General features: G+C 43.7%; 2 protein-coding genes across 4 annotated transcripts in view; one reads left to right on the top strand and one right to left on the bottom strand.

Annotated features, from left to right (window-relative positions):
* The first annotated feature begins 4,159 nt into the window (after positions 1-4,159).
* LOC135369944 (pleckstrin homology domain-containing family M member 2-like) lies at positions 4,160-19,022 on the top strand. 3 transcript variants are annotated; one of them, XR_010415163.1, is made up of 17 exons: positions 4,160-4,517; positions 4,743-4,846; positions 5,120-5,354; positions 5,606-5,668; positions 6,766-6,879; positions 7,570-8,429; positions 11,197-11,266; positions 12,070-12,225; positions 12,665-12,750; positions 12,811-12,946; positions 13,106-13,284; positions 13,658-13,723; positions 14,170-14,338; positions 14,414-14,557; positions 15,234-15,353; positions 15,410-16,639; positions 16,678-19,022. XR_010415163.1 is itself a non-coding variant. In XM_064603551.1 (16 exons), exons 1-16 carry the CDS (start codon positions 4,413-4,415, stop codon positions 15,524-15,526), a joined length of 2,724 nt encoding a protein of 907 aa, XP_064459621.1. In that variant the 5' UTR covers positions 4,160-4,412; the 3' UTR covers positions 15,527-19,022. The 3 variants fall into 3 exon arrangements, 1 of the variants encoding a protein (XP_064459621.1); XR_010415162.1 differs by having other exon boundaries at positions 15,410-16,677; positions 16,717-19,022; XM_064603551.1 differs by having other exon boundaries at positions 15,410-19,022.
* Positions 18,778-23,958, bottom strand: part of LOC135369946 (neprilysin-1-like) — a 30,887-nt gene continuing 25,706 nt past the window's right edge. Inside the window, exons 11-20 of the mRNA XM_064603552.1 lie at positions 23,390-23,612; positions 22,426-22,524; positions 21,743-21,820; positions 21,475-21,689; positions 21,096-21,163; positions 20,728-20,858; positions 20,113-20,178; positions 19,942-20,037; positions 19,671-19,747; positions 18,778-19,602 (exon numbers count right to left, since the gene is read on the bottom strand). Of these exons, the coding sequence (XP_064459622.1) occupies positions 19,503-19,602; positions 19,671-19,747; positions 19,942-20,037; positions 20,113-20,178; positions 20,728-20,858; positions 21,096-21,163; positions 21,475-21,689; positions 21,743-21,820; positions 22,426-22,524; positions 23,390-23,612 (1,153 nt within the window). The 3' untranslated portion in view covers positions 18,778-19,502. The remainder of the gene's footprint in view (positions 19,603-19,670; positions 19,748-19,941; positions 20,038-20,112; positions 20,179-20,727; positions 20,859-21,095; positions 21,164-21,474; positions 21,690-21,742; positions 21,821-22,425; positions 22,525-23,389; positions 23,613-23,958) is intronic.

The raw sequence follows: 23,958 nt of genomic DNA, 5'->3' as shown, positions 1-23,958 counted from the left end.
GAAGACGACATGCGTAATGTATCGGACGCTATACTTGTCGTCTGATTGGTGAATGTATTAAAGGCCTACGTATATAGAAATGCGGACGGCAGTTGCAAAGGAAATTGCCGCGCTGAAACGTGTTACTATAGCAACGTAAACAGTTGGATTGTTACGTTATGCGTCCGGAAGATGGAGCCAGCAGTACCATTGGTGTCTCACGCGTAATGTAAGTCTGCCGTTTTTCTCACTGGAACTGCCAAAAACTGAATGGATAGGCGTGAGAGCAAATAAAGGCTGCTGAGAGTAACTTTGTAGGTTGTTGAGGCAAAAGAAGAAAGCCAACTACGCTATCATGGGCGTACTGAGAGGGGGGCGTGCCCCCCCCCCCCCCCGGAGCTCCAAGGTCACTGGTGAAAATAATGCGCTCTTTAGCCATACGCCAGACGTCGTGATATGAACCACTGGACACCTACACAGTTTGCAGCGTCCGTCTCCAGGGGAAGGAGGTACATGTGTGGGAGGAGGGAGGGGGCATCAGGTTGATGGGGTATAACTTCGCCAATAATCTTGGTGGGTTATTACCGTGGTACAGGTAGCATATCCCAATGAAGACTATACTGAGGGATGCTCGCACGTTTTCTGTGGTGGGTAGTTCTCTTGGGTTAACACACCTCTCCTTCTCCGGTACCACCATCATCTCTCTCTCTCATCTCCTGGGAACGCCCATTGTGTCACAATGTAATGCGGGTAACACGGATCGTTTTTTTTGTTTGTTTTATTTATTTATTTATTTATTTATTTTTTCTGGGCAAGTATTACCGTGAGTTGAAGCACAACCATCAGGTTGCGAGGCGTCGATAATAATGGAACGGACACTGCTCTTCTACTGGGCCAGGCCTTACTTTTTCTTTTTCTAAAATTTCGTGTTAGCGCCGCGAAGCAACTGAAATAAATAGAAAATGAAAGAAATGAAAGAAAATGCAAAAGGTGAACTTTTGCATTTTCTCTAGATTTAAGTTACCTTACAGTTCATGCATATTATTTTACGTGTGTTCATTATGTCTCACTCCAAGTATATATCTGTTCATCTATCATTTTACGTGTGTGTCTAGCTGTAAATATCGTGTTATCTTGTTCTTTATTTATCAGTGTGCCTAGCAGTGTGATATATACGCGTTTCATCTTGCTTGTTGTTCATGAGTGTATCTAGCTACAAATATGCGCGAGTTTTTCTTGTTTGTTGTTTCTCTCGTTCCTTTTCTTTTTGCTCTGTAACTCCCTCCCTCATGTAACGCCCCATCGGGGTAATTTGAGGTATTTGCATAAATAAAATAAATAAAAAACTGTGGCTATATGAGCGGCGTGCAGGCGTGGACAGATGGAGAGAGGACAGCAGGAAGGAGTTGGGGACGGGGGGTTTAGTATGCGTCCTGGGCCGACTTCCGAGGGAAAACTGTGCCTACATTCGTCTGGAAAGTATTTCGGGAAAACCGAGGGAAATCCTCAGACAGCACAGCCGGCGGTAGGATTCGAACACACCACCTATACCACTCCTCAGTGCGACCTTGATCAGCGACACGGCCGAGCGCGGGGTAAGGCATCTAACGCCGGCTGTAGTGTCTGAGGTTTTCCATGGGTTTTCCGAAAGACTTTCCAGACTATGATGTCGGCACAGTTCCCCACGAAGTCGGCCCAAGACGCTATCGTCCTAGATAGCAGAAGACCTATATATACGACACGCACGGACAGGGCGGATCCAGGATTTCTCTGAGGAGGGGTTCGAGCCATGGACAGCAGGCTATAGATACGCGATCTAGGGTCGTTTGGTCACTTTACTCTTTCTCACATTCGTCCTATACACAACATGTGCAGTTGTTACAGTAGCCGAGGCGGTGGTGTCTTGAGGAAGGAGCATTCAAGTAACATTTTTACATTTTACGAGTAACATTTTTAGTAATAACATTTTTACTCTCAAAACGGAAGTCCCTGCTGTGGAAATTGGACACTAAAATCGATTTAAAAAAAATAAAAAAACAGTGCAGGACGACACATAAGGGGCGAGAGAGACACAGCACTGAACTGACAAAGCAAATACTTTATAGAAGTGAGGAAGAGAAGGAAATAGAGAGAGAGAGTGTGTGTGTGAAGATATCTGTTTATTTACGAGCATTGGAGCTGGGTGACACCATCAGGGAAGAATTCTAAGATACACTCTTAGAAATAAACTTCACCGCATAGCAAGCTTCTAGCCAACCATTATCTCGAATGATATCGTTATCTGCCCTGATTTGTTGAAAACGGCAGGCGTACGCCTTTTTGTGACAATTATGAACAGCATAAGTGTCACAAAAAAGGCGTACGCCTCCCGTTTTCAACAAATCAGGCAGATAACGATATCATTCGAGATGATGGTTGGCTAGGAGCGTGCTATGCGGTGAAGTTCATTTTTAAGAGTGTACGATAGACGATTATGTAATACGTATGACGGAGCACCAGAGGGAAGAGGAACTCCAGGAGGTGTTTCAGGAATCAGTGCAAGGATTTCTATTTGCGATAGAGAAAGAGAACCGAGGGAGGATATACAGTTTCTTGACATTTGTATCGCGACAAAAAGGTGGAGATAATTTGCTGGGAATTCGTGCAAAGGAGCGGAAAACCTTTAATACCATCTCACTCGAGTGCTTCTAAGACGTTAAAAAATTCGGTTATTCACTGTGTATAGTTGGATGCCATAAAAAAGATCGCGTTTGCATAAAATGGTGTCGAATTGCGAAAACCAAGTACAAGATGATTGGAAAGCGCAGGGTACCCGATGAATTTGATGTAAGTGATGTAGCGAAACGTTTTGATAAAAAATTTAAGGGGAGGCAAAAAGGCAGGACGGGAAGAGGAAAAAAAGAAAGAATTTCGGAGTGATTCCACATGTCCACGAGGCTTCGATCGCACAGAAGAAGTTAGCCGCAAAATTTAATATGGAGCAGTGGTCTTCAAAAAGAGCGCTCATTTGAAGGCGATGATAACTAGAGTCAACAAAGAAAAGCCGAAATAATGTGGAGTAAAGCATGAAAATAAATTTGTTGAATGTAACGTTAAGGTGGGGGGGGGCTAGTTTATGCCATTCCTTTGAAGTGTGAGAAGGAGTACACATCGGGATGACATCGAGATGTGTACATTGTCGATTTAGAGAACATAATGCCTGCAAAAAAAAAAAAAGACAGAAAAAAAAAGACAGAAAAAAAAAATCACACACACAGGATATTGTAAATTGACGGAACATCTCTAAGTCTGTAGCAGAGGCGAACCAAAATTTCAGAGCACTGGGATTCTGCACTCTAAAAACAGAACTTCACCGCATAGCACGCTTTGCGCCAACCACTGCCACGAATGATAGGGTTATCGCTTCTGATGCGAAGAGAAATGGGGGCGTACGCCTTTTGTGGCAATTTTCATATATCCAAATTGCCACAAAAAGGCGTACGCCCCCCTCTCTCTCTTCGAATAGGAAGCGATAACTCTATCATTCTTTGCAATGGTTGGCGGACAGCGTGCTATGCGGTGAAGTTCTGTTTTTAGAGTGTGTATAAAAGCAGGAAGGTTGGAGCATTGCTTTACCAAAAGGTAGGCGCGTGAGCAGTCCATCAGTTCACGTATCAGCGACCATGGAACGCCTTGTCTCAAGGGAGTATTTGAGTAAAGATAAGAAAAACGTCGATAACGAGTGGGATAACTAGATAAAATATCGTGATACAACAAAAAGCGATCTCGAACACAGTTTTATAATCAATCGAAGGAAAAACCTGAGCTTAGACGACTATCTTTTTTTTTTCCCCTTATATTATTCTATCAATTTTCTTTTTTTCAGAGTCTTTTTGTTTCGCGCTTTCCTTATCACTCAATGTACACACTGCACAAAACAATCAACTGGAGTTTGCACAAAGATTTCTGTAATCATCACCTCCCTATCCCATGTCCCTATTCCAACTCCACACACGGGTCATGTTACCTAACCGGATGTGGCTTTACCTGTGCTCACACGGCTTCAAATTTGCCGCGATCGAGTGTCAGAGGCACGTGCGCCTAGCAACCAATAAGAAAGCAGGTACGCATTTCCGTTTTAATCTCTCTCTCCCCACATCTCCCAACCACAACCACAACTTCCTGTGTGCCATGGAGTAGACTTGCATGAAACGAGCCAGGGAGTGGGCCTAACGGGTGAATGAATGACTATTCCTGTTTCTCAGTGGCATTGTTTTATCGACAAAGGCTACGACAGTCGATGACCCGCCCGTCGAGCGTAACTGTACCATGTGATTCCTAAACGCGAAGCGATCGATGCATCGTGCACAACACGGACAGTGCGCATATCCTACGACATGCACCTCGTATTGTTATATTGCTGCCCTAAGATGTGCCTCTGACGTCCGAGCGTGATGTCGTACGCTGGATTCATTCCCGTTTTCGGCGTCCGGCAACTTGAATCGGGCCAAGACGTGAAGAACCGTTTGATGACTGAACTATCGTTAGCAATCAAACAGGTAAGGACAGCACGTCCTCTGTTTAGTTTTAAACGGACATTTCTACTTTTCAGTATCAATGCTAAAAACAATTGTTGTACAACAAATGTAACATGTGCTCACGAGTCGCGACACACATATCGGCAGCAATGAGTAATGAGTTTTCCGTCGTCTGTGTTGCCGTTTCGAACCGCTACATTGTTTATTTAGCTTTGATAGCGCACAGAATATTGCCGTTATGTGCAGGTTCAGATGTTGTCAAGCAGACTAGGGAAAGCAGAATCTCTCCACGAAGTCCTTCCTGAAACGTGTTATTTATGCGAGCTGTTAGACAGGACACTTTTGTTTGGGTAAGTCTTTCTGTTGCTACTTTCGAGCTCTGAGGCTCACCTCTAGGACGATGTTACCATGTTATCAACTCGGAATACAAGATGCAAACAATGCAAACTTTTTATTCTTTCAGTTTTGAGATTTTAATCCCTGAAAACATCAAGATAAACGATGATGCACGAAATTTATAACTCAGTGGACCTTTCTAGCTCTAGCTGCCGCAGATTGGACTGCAGTGTCATTGAAGTCGTTTTGTGATTTATGATTATGTGTGTGTGTGTCGTCTGCTGCAGATTGCATGAACCTCAGTGGGGCTACTGGCCCTGCATCAAGTCTTTCGTCCACGGGGGTACTGTCCGTGACATCGAAGCATCTCGGGAAGTTACGACAAGTTTGGGACGTGGTCGTCGATGGCTGCTTGAAAGCATCAATGGCTATCTGTTGGAAGGTTATGTTCGATCTTTTATGCAAAACCAGAGCATAATCAAAAAGCATTACAGCCAGCAGTCTTTTCTGAGGGATGAACAGGTACGATATTGTTCCTTTGTTCAGCAAGTAACTGATGCGTTGAATGTGTATTGAGGCTGAATATAGAAACAGGTAGTGCTATGGCAGAAGCAGAAATACAGTGTCATTCGCATTTCATGTAAAAAAATGAAGAACTTCAAAGCTGGCACTATGATAACAATAAATTAATGATAGTCTATTAGTCTTGTAGTATTTGTCTGATCTCGGAATTCTTTTTTGACGTATGCTTGCTCGATTCTGTTTTTTAATAGTGCTTGGATGTATTGTCTACAATGGTGGCTGGACTGGAGTACGTGACGTTTGCATTGAATGAGGTTAGCAGTATTTTTTACTTTTTAGCGTACTTTTTACGTAGCGTACATATTTTTCCCCTCTGTGATGTTATGAAATGTATATACTTTTTTTTTTTTAACCACTGCTGCATTGAATGAAGAGTAGTACTGGGTCATGTCAATCTACATAATGTAGCTTTTTGTTTTTCTTGTACCAAGGTATATGACGTGAAATGAAATGAAATCCTAGTACAAATGTAACATGAATCTGGAACGGAGAGGTACGGTGTTTGCATAACTTGACTGTAATCGCTTCCTGGCGTGCGAACTTTCCCAGTAACTTGATCCTGCTATGAGGTAGCTGTATATACAGCGGAAGCTCTGATGCAGGGAGTAGAGTAAACACTGCAGGTACGAATGCGACTGTTTTACGACACAGATATCTGTTTTTGGAAGAACAGAGAGCTCTTTTTTTTAAGCCACGAGCAACGCACCAATCACCTTTTTTTTACGGGTTTTCCCAAACTGCTTATTTTGACAACGGCAATTTTTTGAAATCATCGTGCTTTTGGTCTCATTTTTACACATTAATATCCTATTTGGACAGAGGTTTCCTCGAAAAACATAATCGAAAATCATCACTTTTTTTGCCAAATGCCCCGTAATTAAATCAGTTCACAAAACCAGAAAGAAAAGGAGGAGAAAAAAATTGCATCTTCCCCCTCTTTTTTTTCTTTTGTTTGTGGTCTTTCAAAAACAATTTGCTTGGTAAAGGCTGTTTAGTAAAAAATGTAGTCTTTTTAGCAGAACACTATAAATGTAGTGCTTCTTCTATCCAGAAAGTACACAGCTCAGCCTTTCCTTGTTTTTTTTTTTTGTCATCGCACCAGCTTAGAAGTGACATATCATTTTATCTCTGTCCCGTTATCTGCATCAGTGGAGTGCACCTGATGTTTCCAAATATGTACCATGGCTTATCAGGGTCATGCCTTATCAGGGAATCCCCCTCGTGTGACCTCAGTATCAGGCACCTCCTGGTCTAGCTCAGCTAGTAATACTACTCTATTAACGTAGTACCTATCTTTATGGTGGCCCCAGCGTAAGACGATATATCAGAGCCACCTTTATTGCCATTGCAGAACCATCCTTATCTGGATGATGTGCACGTCTGGTCGAGGTTATCTGCAAACTCATTGCGTCAGTCACGTGATTCTGGAATGTTCTCTAGCAGTGAGTGCCTGGAGCTATCTCAGGTAAGAATGATAATAATTTTTAAAAAAATCTGAAGCAATCCTTTCTTTTTATTTTATTTTCGTGTGGTACTGCCTTTCAGGTTTTTCGTGCCTTCCATGCCCTCCATTGTGTGTGTGTGGTATTTTGTGCAAATGCTGCATCATTACAGCTTTACTCAGAACTGTACTTGCGCGATCTCTTCACCCTACACGTACAGAATTATTCGGAACTCTACGTGTCTCTACATGTATCGCTGTACTGCATTTCGTCATTCCAAACCAACCAAAAATAACGTAACTGTTCTGACGCACCCACCTTCGAATGGCGCCCGACCTAAGTTGAGGCCTCTGGAGTGAGATGAGTCCGAAACTGAGCAGTGGCTTCAACCTTTCTCACGAAATTAAATTCGCGTGAAACCCTTTTTTGAGGCAATTCTGACAAAAAAAAAAAATCAACGAAAATGAGGTAGCCGTAACAAAATTCAAACGGTTAGGAGTGTCTAGTTTTAACGGCAGGATTTCATGCTGAATTTGCGCTTCATCGGGACGTGATGAAATGAAGATGAAAGGAAAGATGAAAACAAATTGCTCATAAATAACAAGAAAAAAGTGTGTTTTTTTAGGTGCTTTTTAGGTAAAAAAAAAAGAGTGCTTTTTAAAAAGGTAGCTTCAGCTGACGATATTTACCGTCATCTTTTCCCGCTTCCGCAGGCAGCCTCATCTCTAACGCTATCGTCAATGGACACTTCCCTTCACGAAGGCGACTCTGGCGTGATGACCATGACCAACCACGCCTTGACGACATCATCAGCTACGCTCACGTCTCTCGCGGAGGAGGTCAAAGAAGAGACGGTCGAACCGGTTGATGCGTGCAACTGCGCAAAATGCAACTCTCTTCACGACAGGGAGAGAATTCGTCAGATCATAAACCTGGACATTGTCCCCGTGGACGAAACGGACTCCGAACTCGAAGTTACGCGTATCTTGAAACGAAAAAAGAGGAAGAACACGGTTGAGTCGACACCGTCGCGGAAGAGTTCTCACAGCGCCGTGTTAGACGACCTGGCTTCGTCTTCCGACTGTTCAGATAAGACGATTTCGCGGACTAGCACAAAGTCAACGGAGTGTCTCCTTAACGTGTCGACCGCTGAACAGTCGACTGTGCCGCACGTTAGCTCTTCCCCAGGAGAAAGCAGGGACGCAACGAGAGGTGCTGCAGCAGAACCTGAAGATAATGTTGAGGGCGGACGTCAGACCGTGGATGATGCTAAGGAGGTGCCTGGGGTGGTTGACAATGTTGAGGATGTATCCATTTACGACGTTTATGATCCAACAAAAAAGAACGACGAAACTCAGAACATGTTCCAAGAGTCTTCCGGCGATTCAACGGTGATTGCGGGAGCCGAGCCGATGCTGGAAGAAATCCAGACAAGTTCTGAAGAATCATCTGGAAGTGGCTCCGCTGCGGATGTTTCTTTGACAGGTACCTCTACGAGCACCGAAAAATTGGATTCGTTGTGGGATGAGATTGATGAAGCGACGACAAAGAAACAACAGGGGCTTGACATCACGTAAGCCGATATTTTTCTTCTTCTTAAGTACCGAGGGATAGAGGGGTACCCACCTTTTGTACCCTTAATTTCCCTTAAATTTCCTATTTGTACCCTGAAGTACTGAGTAGGGCTCTACTGGATCTTCACGAACATGTTATCCTGTCTAACGAGGCAATAAATTCTGCAAGCAACGATCATTGCTTTATAATTGTGCTAATTGATTGTTAGTTTTATTATCTCTCACTAATCAGGCATAAATGTTTTGTTACCTGATGACATGCTGCTCTGGAAAGTTCATTACTACGATTCTTGTGTGACGATGATTCTGATGGTATTTATAATCTTGAGTGATGAATATAATTTTCCTTAAAATCTGAAATTCCAAAAAGGGAAGTGTGGGCAGCGTTATCATTTCAGTGTCTTTGTGGCCACTACGGTACAGGAGTGATGATGATGATGATGATCGTGGTTTTGTGGCGCGCAAGCAACTAAGGCTATAGTGCACCAAAACTGTGGTGAAGTGTAGTGCAGGAGTGCTAAGCCAATTCATACCGTATTACCGCGTATTATCCGGCATGCCGGATTTTCCGAGGTCGACCAACTTTCGCGATCTGCCTGCCTGGTCTATCCCGGCATGCCGGATTAAACGAGGTCGCCGGCACGTGGTACAGAATGACTGAGACAAGTAATTCTTACAAAACCTTTATTGTACAACGACATGCTATCACAAACAGAAGGCTATATGCAATAGTACAACAAACTTATAAGGCATTTATGTCCTCGTCATCAGAAGAATCGCAACTTTCCGCGTCAGTGAGTCCAGACCCGTTTTCTTCGTCGTGGATCGGGCTGGGCTCCATCGTGCCCGTCGTCAGAACATCAGCTAAACGTCCATGTAGACTACTGGAGTCTGCTTCTGCCACAAGTCCACACTTGATAAAAGATTGACGAATCAGCTCCTCGGGAACTTGACTCCATGCCTCTTTGACCCATTGTGCAATGGTGGCATATGAAGCGGAGCGGCGTTTTCCCAACTTCGTGTGCTCCACTTCTCCATTCCTCAACCATTCCGTCCACAGGCTCCTCATCGCTGTCTTGAAGTTGCGATTCCAAGCTACGTCGGCAGGCTGAAGAAGTGGTGTGAGTCCACCAGGAATAATCGAGAGGCAGGTGGCATAATGCTGCTTGAAGCTTGATTTTGTTGTAGTCTTCAGATGCGCTGGCGCACTGTCCATCACCAGCACTGATTTGGGTTTGAAGAAGGCACCCGGTCGTGCAGCCCAGACCTTTTGCTTGTAGGTGTTCATAAGCTCAGCAGTCATGCTCCCTTTCATTGCCACGGAAACAACAATTTCTTTAGGGAAGTCAACCTTTGGCACGTTCTTGAGTCCTTTGAATATTATCATCGGCTTCAGTTTTGTACCATCGGCCATTGCGCTGAGAACAACAGTGTATCGAAGCTTGTCCTTGCCGGTTGTCCTGCATGTTACGTGCTTGACTCCCTTAAAGTCGTACGTCTTATTCTGTGGCAAGTCAAAATACATCGGCGTCTCGTCCATGTTTCCAATGTTCTTCAGTTCAATTCCTCCAATTACTGATTCGTGAAACTTGAAAAAACAATGGCACAGCTCACGCGCATTGTCCGGAACCTTTTGCCCAACATTGGTGACTGACCTGTTGACAACTTTGTACCTTTTGGTGAACCTTTCCAACCAACCATTGCTTGCCTTGAAGTTCGTTGCACCGTCGCTCTTGCTTAGTAAGTCTTCGGCCCGCGCCTTGATGTGGGATGCAGAAACAGGAATACCTTGCTTTCGTTCTTCGGATATCCAGCTAGCAAGGCTTTCCTCCATCGCAGGGTACCTTGCACGTTTCTTTGCGGTGTCCTCGGAAGAAGGTATGCACCTACGTTTCCTGATGACCAAGTCGTCGTCGGTCCTGCACGCTTCGAGCTTGTCCTGCTGCCTCAACCAGTCCTGCACGCACGAACGAGGAATGCAGAAAAATCGTGCTGTTGCGCTGATGTTACCATGAAGTTCGGACAGCTTCTTCAGCACGTCCAGTTTGAACGAGATCGTGTAACTACGCGTGTGCGTACGAGCCGGAGTCGGACCTTCATCCATGGTGGCAGGCTCAGTAATGCCAGAGCAAGACCCAAGCGGCCGTAAGCAGGTCAAGATTGTCCAGTGAAGATAATATTAGCACAATGAATGGGCTTTCATCCTCCGGAGGGAACAGTAGAGCAAGAACCAGCGTTCGTTCCGTGACGTCATCCTTCCCTGGACTTTCCCCGCGTGTGTCATTGAACTGTTGTGAAGGACCTCGGTTGACTCCTGGAAGACTACGTCCCCGATTCTCGCATTTGCCGGCATGCCGGGAAATACGGGGTTTCCCGGCATGCAGGTCAACCTCGCTTTAATCCGGCATGCCGGATAATACGCGGTAATACGGTAAGGTGTGGCTACTATAAGAAGCATGAACAGAAGCACCATCGAAAGACATAACAGCAAATAATCTTGATGATACAGGAAAATCACAGTCACGTCTCGAGACGATATCAAAGAAACGGAAATTTTTTTAACTCGAAGGAATCTTCTACATGGGTTAAACCAAGGAAACTTTCACTTTTGTTGATGTCTGATGCATCTTGGAGGCGACTTAATGAATAAGACCTGGACAAACAAAGCATTTGTTCATCGTTGCATTTCATGTGCCTACTGCGTTTAAGCTTGTGCATATGTAAGTCATCCATATCAGTGTCTTACCTACGTCTGTTTCTCTGAAGGGTTGAAAATAACACGCAGCTGTTCTTGCTGCTGGAGATCTTCGAAGCTGACGGAGAGACCGTGTACAAAGTGAGTGATAATTTTTGAGCACCCAAATGCTTGCCGCAAGGGTACTTTTACCCAGCAGCCTCGAGACTGTGCCACTGAAGCAGACTAGGAATAAAGTTTGATATTCTTGGGACTGGCTGAGGTTGCGATTATATTTCTAAGCCACAGCCCACACAGGTCGAATACTACGATTATTTCTTAGAGCTTCAGATTTTAGGGCAAGCATAATCGTCACCTTATTTATTGATTTATATACTTGTAGCACTGTGGCACCACAGAAGGATGGGAAATACATAATTCAGACACAGCACAACTGCTGAAAAACTGAAGAAAGAAAAAAAAAGGAAAAACCCAGCTAAAAAAGGGTTGATTCTTACTTGTGAGCTGTTGTTTCATCACATGTCTGATTTTGTGGCATAACAGCCAGAAGATGAGATCAGAACAATACATAGTATACATAGGGCCCTGTGTTTTAGGGTAAAACCCGTTTTTACCCCCAGATTTGCATCACCATCACTTCGGATAAAACCCGAAAACGAACCTTGTGCCAATTCAGCCAACAATACAGGCATTCAGCACAGCTGTTCCGCATCTTCTGTCAATCTAAAATGCGAGGAGCGTTCTTTTTTTGTTTCTTTTACCACCCGAACATCTACTTTTCCATCCAATATCACCCTGTTTTACAGCTCCTGAAATAAAACCCTATTTTTACCTAGATTTTCAAAGAACACCGAGCCCTAAGCATACAGTATTCGTCAATAATGCCACTGTCACAGTTCATTGCTCTACTGCTCTCACTGTATTTATAATGTGTGTCGTTTTAGATGTTCCTAGCATGGAAGCTGTTCAAGCAGCAGAAACCAGAACCAGTCTTCATTCTCTTGTCCAACAAATTCCTGTACGCACTTCATCCTGGATCGGGCACCAGGATGTTCGAGAAAGAGTTCTCTGTTTCTCTGACAGAAATCAGCTTTATCAACGTAAGAACATCTTCCGCCTTTTGCGATATCAGTAGAGTCCCTAGCTTTCAACGATTCCAAAATTCAAAAATTAGCCGTATCTCGTGGAATCTGCTGTTTCCCTCTGAATCGTCGTGTGTTTCTCGCAGAATTTTCGATATACATGTACTATGGAATTATTTGAGGATCTAAATCGGTCTGTAGAGTTTTTTCTTCTTTTTTTTTTCAGCTTAAACTTGACCAGTCACTAGGGCAATGCATGTGTGTTGAAACATTTTATTGGGTGTTGTCCCCCTTATGTAACGCCATTAGAAACAAAATTAAGTATCCAAGTATAGCAGTTCTCAGAAACCAGAGAAGCTTTGAAGCAGAGAAGATTTGACAGCAGTTTTTTAGAGCATCCAGTCCTTGAAGCCGTTGATGTGACTTAAATAGTGGCTTTCTTCTAATTTGTTTGCAGGTGCTGCTCAATTATCAAGGGTTCACACTTCACGCATTGAAAGGGTCAAAAATTGAAGTGTCGACTGGAAATGCGGAGCTCACTAGGTGGGTTGTTTGGGCGTCATCGATTCTTCCTGTCTATATTGTTCCTCTCTATATCAACAGGAATATTCTGTCAAGCTTGGATATTGCTATCAGACGAATTCAAAACGGCGTCAACAACCTGCCGTGCATCAACACGAATTCGCTCGTACAAATTGGTGACCTCACGAGGTTCTTCACAAAAGAGTTCAAGGTTGACGTAAGCAGAACTTGTTCCCAACCACAAACTGGTTTTTACGAGTTAGTGGCTATTATTTTTAGAGCAGTCCTTTCTGGAGTGCTTAATGAAATTTGATTATGAAGATGCTTATCAAATGGTGCTTCACTTAATTACGTCGCTTTTATTTATTCTACGTAGGCGGACAAAATAGCCATAAAAGACTACAGACTAGTGCACTGGGAGACGCTAGATTCTCAAGAAGCACTGAGGGCTCCGGCAGGGCCATCGAAGTCTGGGTTTCTGATGTGGAGGTCTTTAAGAAATCAGTCCCGAAAAGAGAAGCGGAAATCCTGGGAGACCGGGTACTTTTTACTGAGGTATACGTGAAATCTGTTTTCTTATTGCTCTTGTCTGGAGATTGTGCAAGACAGGATTTAAACCCTGTTTGTTGTCAGTATTTTTTCACTGTGCCTAATTAGGTACTTAGCCAAGTTTTAAAATATTGGTGTCAAAAGAAAGTTGTTGTTACCTGTCCTTTATCGAACCCAAATTTGCATGTAGATGTACTCGAGAATATTATATGTTTTTTTGTGAGGTTAGGAAACTGCAGTTTATTAACAGAGGTCTAGGACCATTGTCTATGTTGCTGCTTGCATTTCCAGTAACCGTTGACACGTAACAATGTAGCCGATAGTTGCTACGCTGTGCACCGTCGTTTTACTGAAGGAAGTTCACTGTTCTCTGTTCTAGGGCTGGTGTCTTGTACAGATCGTTGAATAGCAATGACACTATTCCCAGTTCTACGTACCTGGTCAGGTAGGTTATGGACATTGTACAGTGTAAAAGGATTTCGTTTAACTCACGGAGAGGTTCTGTTTGGTGGAATAGCACATATTAAAATGTAATGTAATGTAATGTGCGTAAAATATATTCTGGTGGTTTATTTTCACAATTTCACCCGTTACGGGAGATGACGTGTTCTATTTATTCTCCAGATAAAATGTGGAGGAGATATCAACTGCACCAAATCAGACATGTCAAATGCACGCTCATCCTTAACATGACACCCAGTTGTTTTATATTCACTGAATTTCGAGAAAAGGGCACTCATTTTTTTTACGAAAGAAACGCGAGATATAGGAAACCTTGCTGTTCTTACTCAAGCTTTTTCTTTTCCACTCAATCAATCAATGCCGAAATAATGTTTGACTGCGCGGCACCATCTGCCCTTCCTTGCTCTAAGTTGAGGCACCATTTTCTAGCTCGTCCCACTGCACTGGCTGCCAACAAGTGAAAGAATATGGCAGACCGTACACTTTTCAACTCAACCTTGAGGGCACTGAGTTCCTGCAGCTTGCAGCATCCAATGAGAATGAGTTGAATGACTGGGTGCAGTGTTTCATGCTCGCGTGTGAGGCGCCAGGATATCAGGTGAAGTTATTTGGATTCAGATTGGTAGACCTTACCAGATTGAAGTGCAGTCTCACACTAGCTGTCCTCCCCCAGAGCCACAGCGAAGGGCTGGCTGCGTGCTGCCTCGTCCTCATAGGAGACCTTGCACTCACGCTCATCGAAAACAAGAAGATATTGGGAAGAGGAGGCATCGCTGACTTGGGATGTGTGTACAGCGAAAGCACTTACTGTCTTCTGGTATGTAGCGATTAGTTTAGGTACCCGTTCAGTAATTAAAGGTGCACTAAACAGCCTTTTAACGTGCTGCGTAAAAGAACGTAGCTCACTGTGTCCAAAGATACACTTCCTTGAGCTCGAGCAAACATGTTTACTGAGCAACAATGCTGTTGAGAAAGCATAGTCTGTGCAACTCTCCTTCCTTGTGTCACACGGCTTCATCGTGAAATCCCCAGGTGTAGCCACGTTGCATTAAAGGCAGTGGAAATGATTGATGTTTCCAACTCCTAGCCATCGGACTGAGCTGTACTGTAGCTGGCAGTAACTAGCAGTTAAGTAACTGAGCAGTGGTAGATAATAGATGAGCTCAGATAAGATAGGAGATTAGATAAGTTCTTACAAGATTAACTATGGAACTGCTAGATAAAAATCAGCTGAGAGAAGATAAGGTGAAATATGGCATAAGATAAGATTAGATAAGATAAGCAATAAGACAGTTTGTTGACATTGTTGACATCATTTGTTACTTTACTTTATGTGGGACAACAGTAGACACTCTTCACTTTATGTGACTGTGTTTTTAAATGATCAAGCCAGAAGTTAAACATTCGAGGTTAGGTTAAAAAGGATGACGAATGTATATTTGAGAACAAGAAGGAAAAAAATAGATATGGTCTACAGAAAATGATCTTCGCAGACATTTGAAAGCGGAGAGGCCGACAGCTGCTCCGCCGACTGGGTGTTCTGGTTCTCGACCGAAACTGAGAAGGACGATTTTTTGGCCGTCGTTGCCACATCCTGGGAAGAACTCTTTCAGGTGAGCTGACGTCAAACGTTCTGGCGGAGCACTCATCCTCTAAATATTAACACCAGGTGCCTCTCGACATACTGCCCATGGTGAACAACAACCTCAGAAGTCATTGCCTGGAACGTGAGTTGGAACTCAGAGTGAGGCAGCAGAATCTCATTGCGCTGTGTGCGGACAGCTGATTGTCGTCTGCAAGAGAGGTGTGACATGTTTTTTTTTTTGTTTTTTTTAAGGGGATGTCGGGCGTGTCCGGTAACTTTACCGGTAGGACAATGTACAGTTGCCAATGGCATGTAGACTTCGATTTTATTTTCCAGTGTGTTATCTCTATCACGATTTTAGCCGTCTGTTGCTGTTGCAGAGTTGTAGGTGCTGTAGAAAGATTTTTAATTATGTAATTAGTCATTATTGTTACACATTTGTTTGCTGGTTTGGATTCCGGTTATTGGAGAGAAATGTGCAGGAACTGTATGGATCTGTGATATGACAGAAAGCAACGTTTCGTAGCTGCTTTTACAATTTCAAGCATGACAGTGATAGGGCATCAGTGTACGAATAATTCTCGCAATAATGTTTTCTAATTGGACGCTCTGCAGAGCTTTAAGGGATGCAGCATTGCTATGTGTGCTGATTTTCGTGTAAGTAATGTTTTTAACTGATGCATGTTTTAGAACCGATTGTTGGCAGACAAAGTGACAGATGTTCCTAGCTTGTTTTTTAAACCAATGAATAGTGCTTTGCACCAACGCAGGGTTGTTCCCTGAGGCTTCAGTGATGTGTGATATGCGTGATTTAAAAAAAATGCTGCAGCTAACAGATGCATGAAAGCAGCAGGCTTGAAAGAAACTCGTGCTGTGATATTACAGTGTTCGTGATTTATAAACAGTGCATGGTGTGCTTTAGATTCACTTAGCACGTGTAGATAAAGACGTTCGCTAAGAATATCTCATTTTTTCTGGGCACGGATTTTGCGGAGTTTTTGGCATACCCAGGACAGAGCATCATTTGGGTTGTTTTTTCCTCATTTTTTGTTCATCCATTCCATCCAGTATATTCCTCTTGTCAGGATATTCCTTTGTGTTCTAGTTTGTCCTACATTCCTATGTGGGAGATGCCATATTTGTCCCTCCGAAGTGTACGAGGAGGAGATTTTTCTTTTTTTTATTGTGGCTCGAAACACTTGTTTTGACAGAGAACATATGTTACAATACTTGCCTATCTCACGCCTTCACGCACATAAATTTAGGGGATAGCAGGTACACCTGGGAATGGGATACGTTTTTGGGGGATAGCAGGTACATCAGGAAATGGGATACGTTTTAGGGGATAGCAGGTACATCAGGGAATGGGCTACGTTTTTGGGGGATAGCAGGTACATCAGGGAATGGGATACGTTTTAGGGGATAGCAGGTACACCTGGGAATGGGATACGTTTTGGGGGGATAGCAGGTACATCAGGGAATGGGATACGTTGTCTGCCATGCTGCTTGTCTCTCTTGAAAAATGTCTCATGCAGCTTCCAGACCCAGACTCTGCATGACACCTGTTACACCATGACAGGGCCAGCACACCTACCATGCATGGGGTATCATGTGAAGCATGCAGTTGTGTGCCAAATCTGGGTACGTAGTACCCTTGCTAGATCAGCATAGCAGAGATGTAGGCCCTTGGTAGGAGTTGGTCATGTGACAGAGTTGTTCCACATCACCAAGGGCATAGGCGATCCTAGAGTTGATTAGCAGACGACAGTTGACATTTGGGTCTCAGGATATCTGAAATTCTGGCTGTGGCTTTGCTTTAGTGGTTGACTTCGGTATGGGGTCATCTGCGTGTGTTTGTAAAGCATTCATGCCGTGACTTAGGGGTATTTACCGGGCATGCCGAGAAACTGTAGCGCTGTTCCGGTCCGCGGCTGGCTCTAAAATGAATAGAAACAGCTTTCCACCTTCACGTGAAACAAGCTGATACGTGTTGTGTGTATGGTTCCGTGGACGTTGCTCTGAAGAAAACATTGGGTCACAAAATCCTCACTGGAATTTCTGGGCGTCCTCCTTGACGCAGCTCAGGCGAGCTGCAGAAGCAGACGACCATATATTTCTGTGCAGACGACAGCTCTGACGTCACTACTCTTAACTACCCCCAGCTGATAGGGAGTAGCGCGAGTCGATCCGGATTCGCTACCCTGGGGTAGGCGAGCCGTTTTAGGAACGCGAGTTGTGATATAATCGAGTTGATTCTGGAACGCAAAGAGTAGCTACCTTCAGCTCTCTGGTCGACCCGGACCAGTTCTGGAACCAGCCCTTGTAGGATGTAATACGGCAAGGGGTAACTTTAGATTAGATAATAGATGACCTCCGATAAGATAAGAGATGACATAAGCCCTTACAAGATTAGATATGGTACTGCTAAATGAAAATTAGCTGAGAGAAGACAAGATGAAATATGACTTAAGATAAGATTACTTAAGATAAGCAATAAGATAAGAGAGTCCTTGCTTCCCAATGTGCATGTGATGCTGCATAAAACATACCGCAAGCCAGTGTGCCTTTTCACGCTTCAGCAGCTGCATTAGACTTGTTTTTTGGAAGGCGTGGCTAACTCAGCAGACTATAGTTCACTTGATGCAATGCTAAAGTAGCAGGCGTTAAGGTGCACTTTAAAAGAGAATCAATTAGCAATCTGTATATTGAAAAATGGCACCCTGGGTTTTACGAAAAGGCAAGGGAAGCAATGCAGTGAGGTGCTGACAAAGCGTGTTGAGCTTTGTGATGTATTTTCGAGGCTTACGAAAAGCCCACGCTAGTTTCAAGTCCCATAAATCGAAATCTGTATCAGTTTGAATAACTCTCACAACCCCCATGTTGATGTACTCAAGTCAATTTGATACCACTTAATTTGTAGTTCCTGTTAATTCAAATTTGAATTAGTGGGGATTTACTCTATGCCACCTACTTCTTATGGATCGTCACTCTTGAACATCCATGAATTTAGTCGAATTTTAGGTATCTAAGCTAAGCTAATCTATATAAGCTGTCACAAGTCAGTTGTTGATTTACAACATGCAATCCCTGATTTTTTCCTGAAGGAATATATACCTTAATCATGCACAAGTGTAAATACCTTTGCATCAGCAGCTGTGATAAAATGTTAGGGCGTTAGCTTTTAGATTATGCATAGTAATAAAACCTACTAGCTCACGGTGAAGTTAAACCATGAGCAGCCCATTTGACGCAAAAATTACTGTGTCTACCAGATTACTCTAACGGATACTCAATACATTTACGTGTATCTATGCGAATGAGTAGACATGATGCACTTTTGAAGTCCAAAGTAGAAATTTCTGATCCTGGAATGGCTTGCTTTGGTCTGCGTGAGCATTGTGCTGATATTTAAAATTGCCCATATATATATACTCTCACTAAAAGCTGCTTCATTGATGATGGCACACACTTTATTTCAAGCAGCTTCGGTGATCTGTAACAACGTATGTACACAATGTAAAAGACAAGCTTGATGTGTCAATCTGCAAAAGCACAGTGAGAATATGACAGACAGGACCATTAAAGAAAGAAAGTGTCGTACACTGCTTAAAGCGAAGATACGTTATAAGTACATGATGAATTGAGAATATGGTATAAATGCATTTTTCAAAGTACCCCATTAAAAGGTTGCTCGATGTGCTGCGAGGTCTGTCCTGTGATCGGTCCCGTTGATGTTGCGTGTCGTCTCTTACAGCCTGTGGTGTGGAAGGAACACCTTGCAGTCACCTTGTGTACAGATATGTGGCTGGTGCCTAGTGTGCCCATTAGATGACTTTGAGAGAGCTTCACAGAGGTTACATAAGTTAAAATAAAGCTATAGAAAGAGAAAAAACGTGCGACCTTATTTTACGGAACAACACTTTCCGAGTCTCTCATTCACATGGTCGTCCCCCGGCGTGTCTTCCTTGCAGACGTCAAACTTTCGCAGATGTGAGAAAAGTATAAAAAAACTGAGTAGGATGAAAAGTCTTGGGAAAACATCCGGATATTTGCTCCGGCACAAGAGTTCGGCATCCCTCCTCCCGTGAAGCTCTCGCGTGTTGACGTCTGCATTCACAGGATGAATGTCCTCGCCCGTGCTTCGAGGTCCTTTTGCGGACACTTTTGTCCAGCACATTCACCAAACTAAGCACTTCTTTTGTGGATTCATGCGGCTGTGTTTCGGACAGTTGTAAACTCGAGCGAAGTCGTAGGAATTGGAGAGGGGTCCGAGTACCCTAAGAGGGAGAAAAGTAGCAGAGAGGAAATTAAGTTTACATACGTGTCGAATATAACGTTATTTCACCTTATTGGTCCAGGGCTGTGCACAGAGCTTCGGATTTTGCTGAGCGCCTCCTCTGGTCTCATCGTACCACACCAGATCTGAAAATTTTTGTTACAGATTTACTGATGGGGGTCCTGCAAGGTTGACCAAAGCAATTTTATGATGAAAGATGAAAGTCACTGAAAAGGTTCGCCAGCTGTAGGGATCGAACCCACATCTTCTGGATTACCGGTCCAGGGGTTTCCGGTCCGGTTTCTCTCAATTTTATTATGTTTACTTTGTGTCCACTCACCTGGGCATAATTTAAGAAGAAAAGTTGATCGTGGTTGAGGTTGACGCCAGGCAGTAGATGTTCCTCGCCGTGTTGCTTAACCCATTTCTTATACGCCTAATAAAAGAAAATTTCGTTGTGTGTTTGCAGAAAAAGCTAAAGAACTACTTTCTTTGGCGCCCTCTTACTCACACGGTAGGCTTGCTTCAGGCCTCCGTTATCCGCGATGTTTTCGCCCTGCGTTTGCTTGCCGTTCACCTGCATCCAGAATTAGAGTTAAGACAGTACTTTAGATATTATTACGCGAAGCAATATAGTACGTTTGTCTTTTTGCATATTGGACGGTGTGTCACTCCGCGCTAGCAGACGCAGACGACTCGTGCTGGAATTAGTTTAATTTACGGCGAATAAATTACTTGCGCATCGCGTATGGACAGAATAGATAACTTTCTCGCAAGGAAGTTAAGCTGCGCATTAACACCAGGTACGTCTTTCGGTAGAGGCCAACGTGTTCTGCTAGAACGCTGATGCAACGTACATTGCAGACGACACCGCTTTGCAGATGCCGCGTTCGGTTCGCGCGTAGTCTTTTCTTTCCATGACGAAGACTGTTTTAAAAGTGGATGGTAACAGTTTAAACCCCGGTCATCTTGTAACCCAGTATTGTTCAGCGACTCTGCTTCTCTTACGAAAGCAACGCAGTGTGGTGTCTCAGCTACATATACGGAGACAGCGGCGACAAAGACAAGGCAAGAAGTTCCTTCTGCTTATTCATTTGGTGGGTTATACATTAAGTTATCGACTCACATTCAGATTGATATCCTCCAAAACGTAGCTGGAATACTGGTCAATGATACACTGGGCACGCTGACGGAAGGTTTCTATCGTTTTGTTGTTCCACCACTGCTTCAGGTTCCCGTTTTTGTCGAACTGCCGACCTACGTTAATTTGTAGGACATGTAGTCTAGCATGTACTGGGTGCAGGTGTTCCCGGATGAACGCGACACCTGTTTCTGCATTTTGCGCGTTGATTATGTATCCGTCACTAATTTCAAATGCTGGTATAGTTAAGTCCACGTGAATGTAATCCTTATGAAAACGTGTTGTGGCGTTTATCCTGGAACACCAACAACTATAGTCGTGTAAATGGCGGTGTTGTATGTTGTAAACGTCACCTTTGTCGTCAAACCCATGCGTTATCTCGTGGCCAATAACGACTCCAATTCCTCCGTAATTGAGTGACCTTGAAAAAAAAGTGATGAACAAGAAGTCAATAGTTCACCAGCCAAAAATCAAGACGTCATGGCACATAGCCAATGAGAAAATAGGTAGCCTTGTTGCCTTATGAGTTTTTTATAGAGTGTTGCCTGCTGCTTTATAGAGTGAAATTATGAAGCAGGCCACAACAGAAATGTGAAGTACGCTTATAGCGTACGTTGTACAACGAAGTGACGTTATAAGTGGAATACGATACTTGTTTGATCAAAATATGTCTATGTAAGTTGGATCAAAAGCTACAAAGATACAGCCTTCATTGGATAGTAACAGACTTACTTTGGGAAATGCTGGCTGTAAAACAGTGGTTGCAATATCCCAGCTGGGAAAACGATGTCGTTCTTGTTCGGATTGTAGAACGCGTTTACAACCGCTGGCTCAGTCGCCCACTTATCCTTGTTCACCGGTTGACGAAGCTTGTGGAGGTTCTTTGAGGCTTCAAACTTGAGGATGTTCAAGATGTTTTCGAAATAGAGCTCTTCGTGTATCTCGAGCTGCCGTAAGAAATAATATTTTAGTTTCGGTTTATGGGTCTGCTTCGCATTACCGTATCGTATTCTTTGGAAAGTTCGTACGGGTTTGTCAGAAGGTCAGGATATCCTATCCGCTCGTTCATTGCGTTGGCCTGAAAAATAATGGGCGGATACGATATTATTTACTTTAATAATAGTACTTATTATTGCGGGGTAATTATTGTGCCACTCTGGACAAGCTGATTAACCTATATCACATACGTCAAGCCTAACAAATTACTTCAGAGTGACGTGAAAGCACTTTTAGGTTAGGTTTCAGTTATGAGTAGCTATGGTGTCATGGAGTTATTCTCCACACCGCGGCTATTGGCGACGGCGATTCAGCCACTAGAAAGGAATGATCTTTTCTTGTTTTTTCAATTGCACCATGCACGGCCATTGGACAGCCTGTGGCATAGCGCTGACGAGGGCGGAGCAAACGCGAACTTGCGAAGCGAAGAAATGGCGAGGAACGCCCCCTGTTGCTAGGTGACGAACACTGTCTCCACAACGTGACGTCACTACCATTTTCTTGCATTACGCCATCGGAACAGGCGAAGGTGATGACAGTTGGTTTAAAAAAAATTATAGCAATAACGTAACTTCTTTTGGTACCTTTTTTTGCAGGAGTACTTTGCCTGTTTAACCCTTGAGTGAATCTTTTGTAATACCAAATGAAGTCCAGAGTAGCACCTTCAATATTGCATTGCCAGTGTACCTTTTCTTCAGCAACTTTTCGGGTTTCGACGTCCATCCAGTCATTCTCTTTGAGTAGTTCATTGAATGCTTCTCGTATGTTATGGATCATTTCCGTTGCCTAGAATTGCAAACAAGTATTGCAGAAAGTGCAAACGCAGTTTTTTTCTTCTGTGGCTGGCACACGCTCACGCATAAGGTCTAAAGCTCGAAACGCGAGACTAGCCGACTGGCTACTTTTGGCTTTGCTACAAGCTGCTTTTATCTAGTGGCTTGGAAGTGACTAATTTTACTTAGTCATCGAAGTCGGTTTGAGTATGTAACACGGAACACGGGCTTCGATTAGACCACGTTGGAAATTTTTTTTTTTTCTTTCGTTCTTCGTTTCCGTTTCTGCAAGTGCTAAGTGGTACTGCCTACGTCAAGGAACCAAAGAAATTATTCGGTTCATGATTAAGAACTCAACTGATAAATACTTTCGTAATGCTTTCTAAGATTCGACTATTATATACTCGATGTAGGCGCTGTAAAGTAATCGCATCTTGTTATGCCTAAAAAAAAAGACACCCCAGAACGAGTATGGCCAGATTGCAGTCTTTTTTCTGTACACGTAACGAACGCCTTTTTTAGTCGTCCTTGCGCATGCGCGAAGTCCCTTCCGCGCGCTCTCAATGCCTAGACACGTGATATGCCCACTAAAACGTCCATTTGGGCTTGTTGACGATATATACTTCCGTTTCACTAAAAGCGCTAAAAACAGGACAACACACACACACAGAGCGCTCGTTTTTAGCGCTTTTAGTGAAATGGACGCGATATATACCGTTCAGTTTCTCTAGAACTGTGTCGCGACGAAAATAGTTCGCAGATCATCCGGTAGGGTGCGCGATCTTTAGGAAAGAGGCGAATTGCTCGTTCTCTCTGAAAGTCATATATTTATGATCGCCATGGATGCCTATGGTTACAAAGATACGTGGCATACTCACTGTCTCCTTGCTCCTGGGGTCGAAGTTGTCCTTAATAAACAGGGCACCGACTGCCATTCCCATTTTCTTATTGGCCAGTTCGACGCAATGATGCCAACGCACTTTGTCTGCAGAGATGCCTTGCATAACCTTGCGGAAGTCATTCCGCTTGTCGGCATATTCTCCATCCAGGTATTGTAAGAGGTAGTTGATGAGGCGCCAAATGGCAAAGTTGTGCAAAGTCCTGGATGGGCCAAGGTCTCAAGTTGCAACATCTCCTCGGACACTTATCCTGCCTTACAATTTTACGATTTTAATCTTGCCAGCCAATCAATTAATGACGCCAAGCTATGCGTGGCTTTCCTCGTCATGGATTTGATCCACGCAGCTTGACTGCGGGGATGCCGTTTTATCAAAGGGCAAGGTCCCCACGGTACACGTCTCATCCTATATCGGAGGAGGAGGAGGAGTGTCGTTGGGAGGAACCCGAGAGGTCTGCCTGCCTGATTAGGCGGCATGTTTCTCGGGAAGGGAAAGGTGGTGGAGAGGAGGAGAGGAAAGGGTGAAGTGGAAGACCGAGCGGAATCCGC

The sequence above is a fragment of the Ornithodoros turicata genome, chromosome 10 (genome assembly GCF_037126465.1).
Source record: "Ornithodoros turicata isolate Travis chromosome 10, ASM3712646v1, whole genome shotgun sequence".
NCBI lineage: Eukaryota > Metazoa > Arthropoda > Arachnida > Ixodida > Argasidae > Ornithodoros > Ornithodoros turicata.
This window is presented reverse-complemented; position numbering and strand designations above follow the sequence as displayed.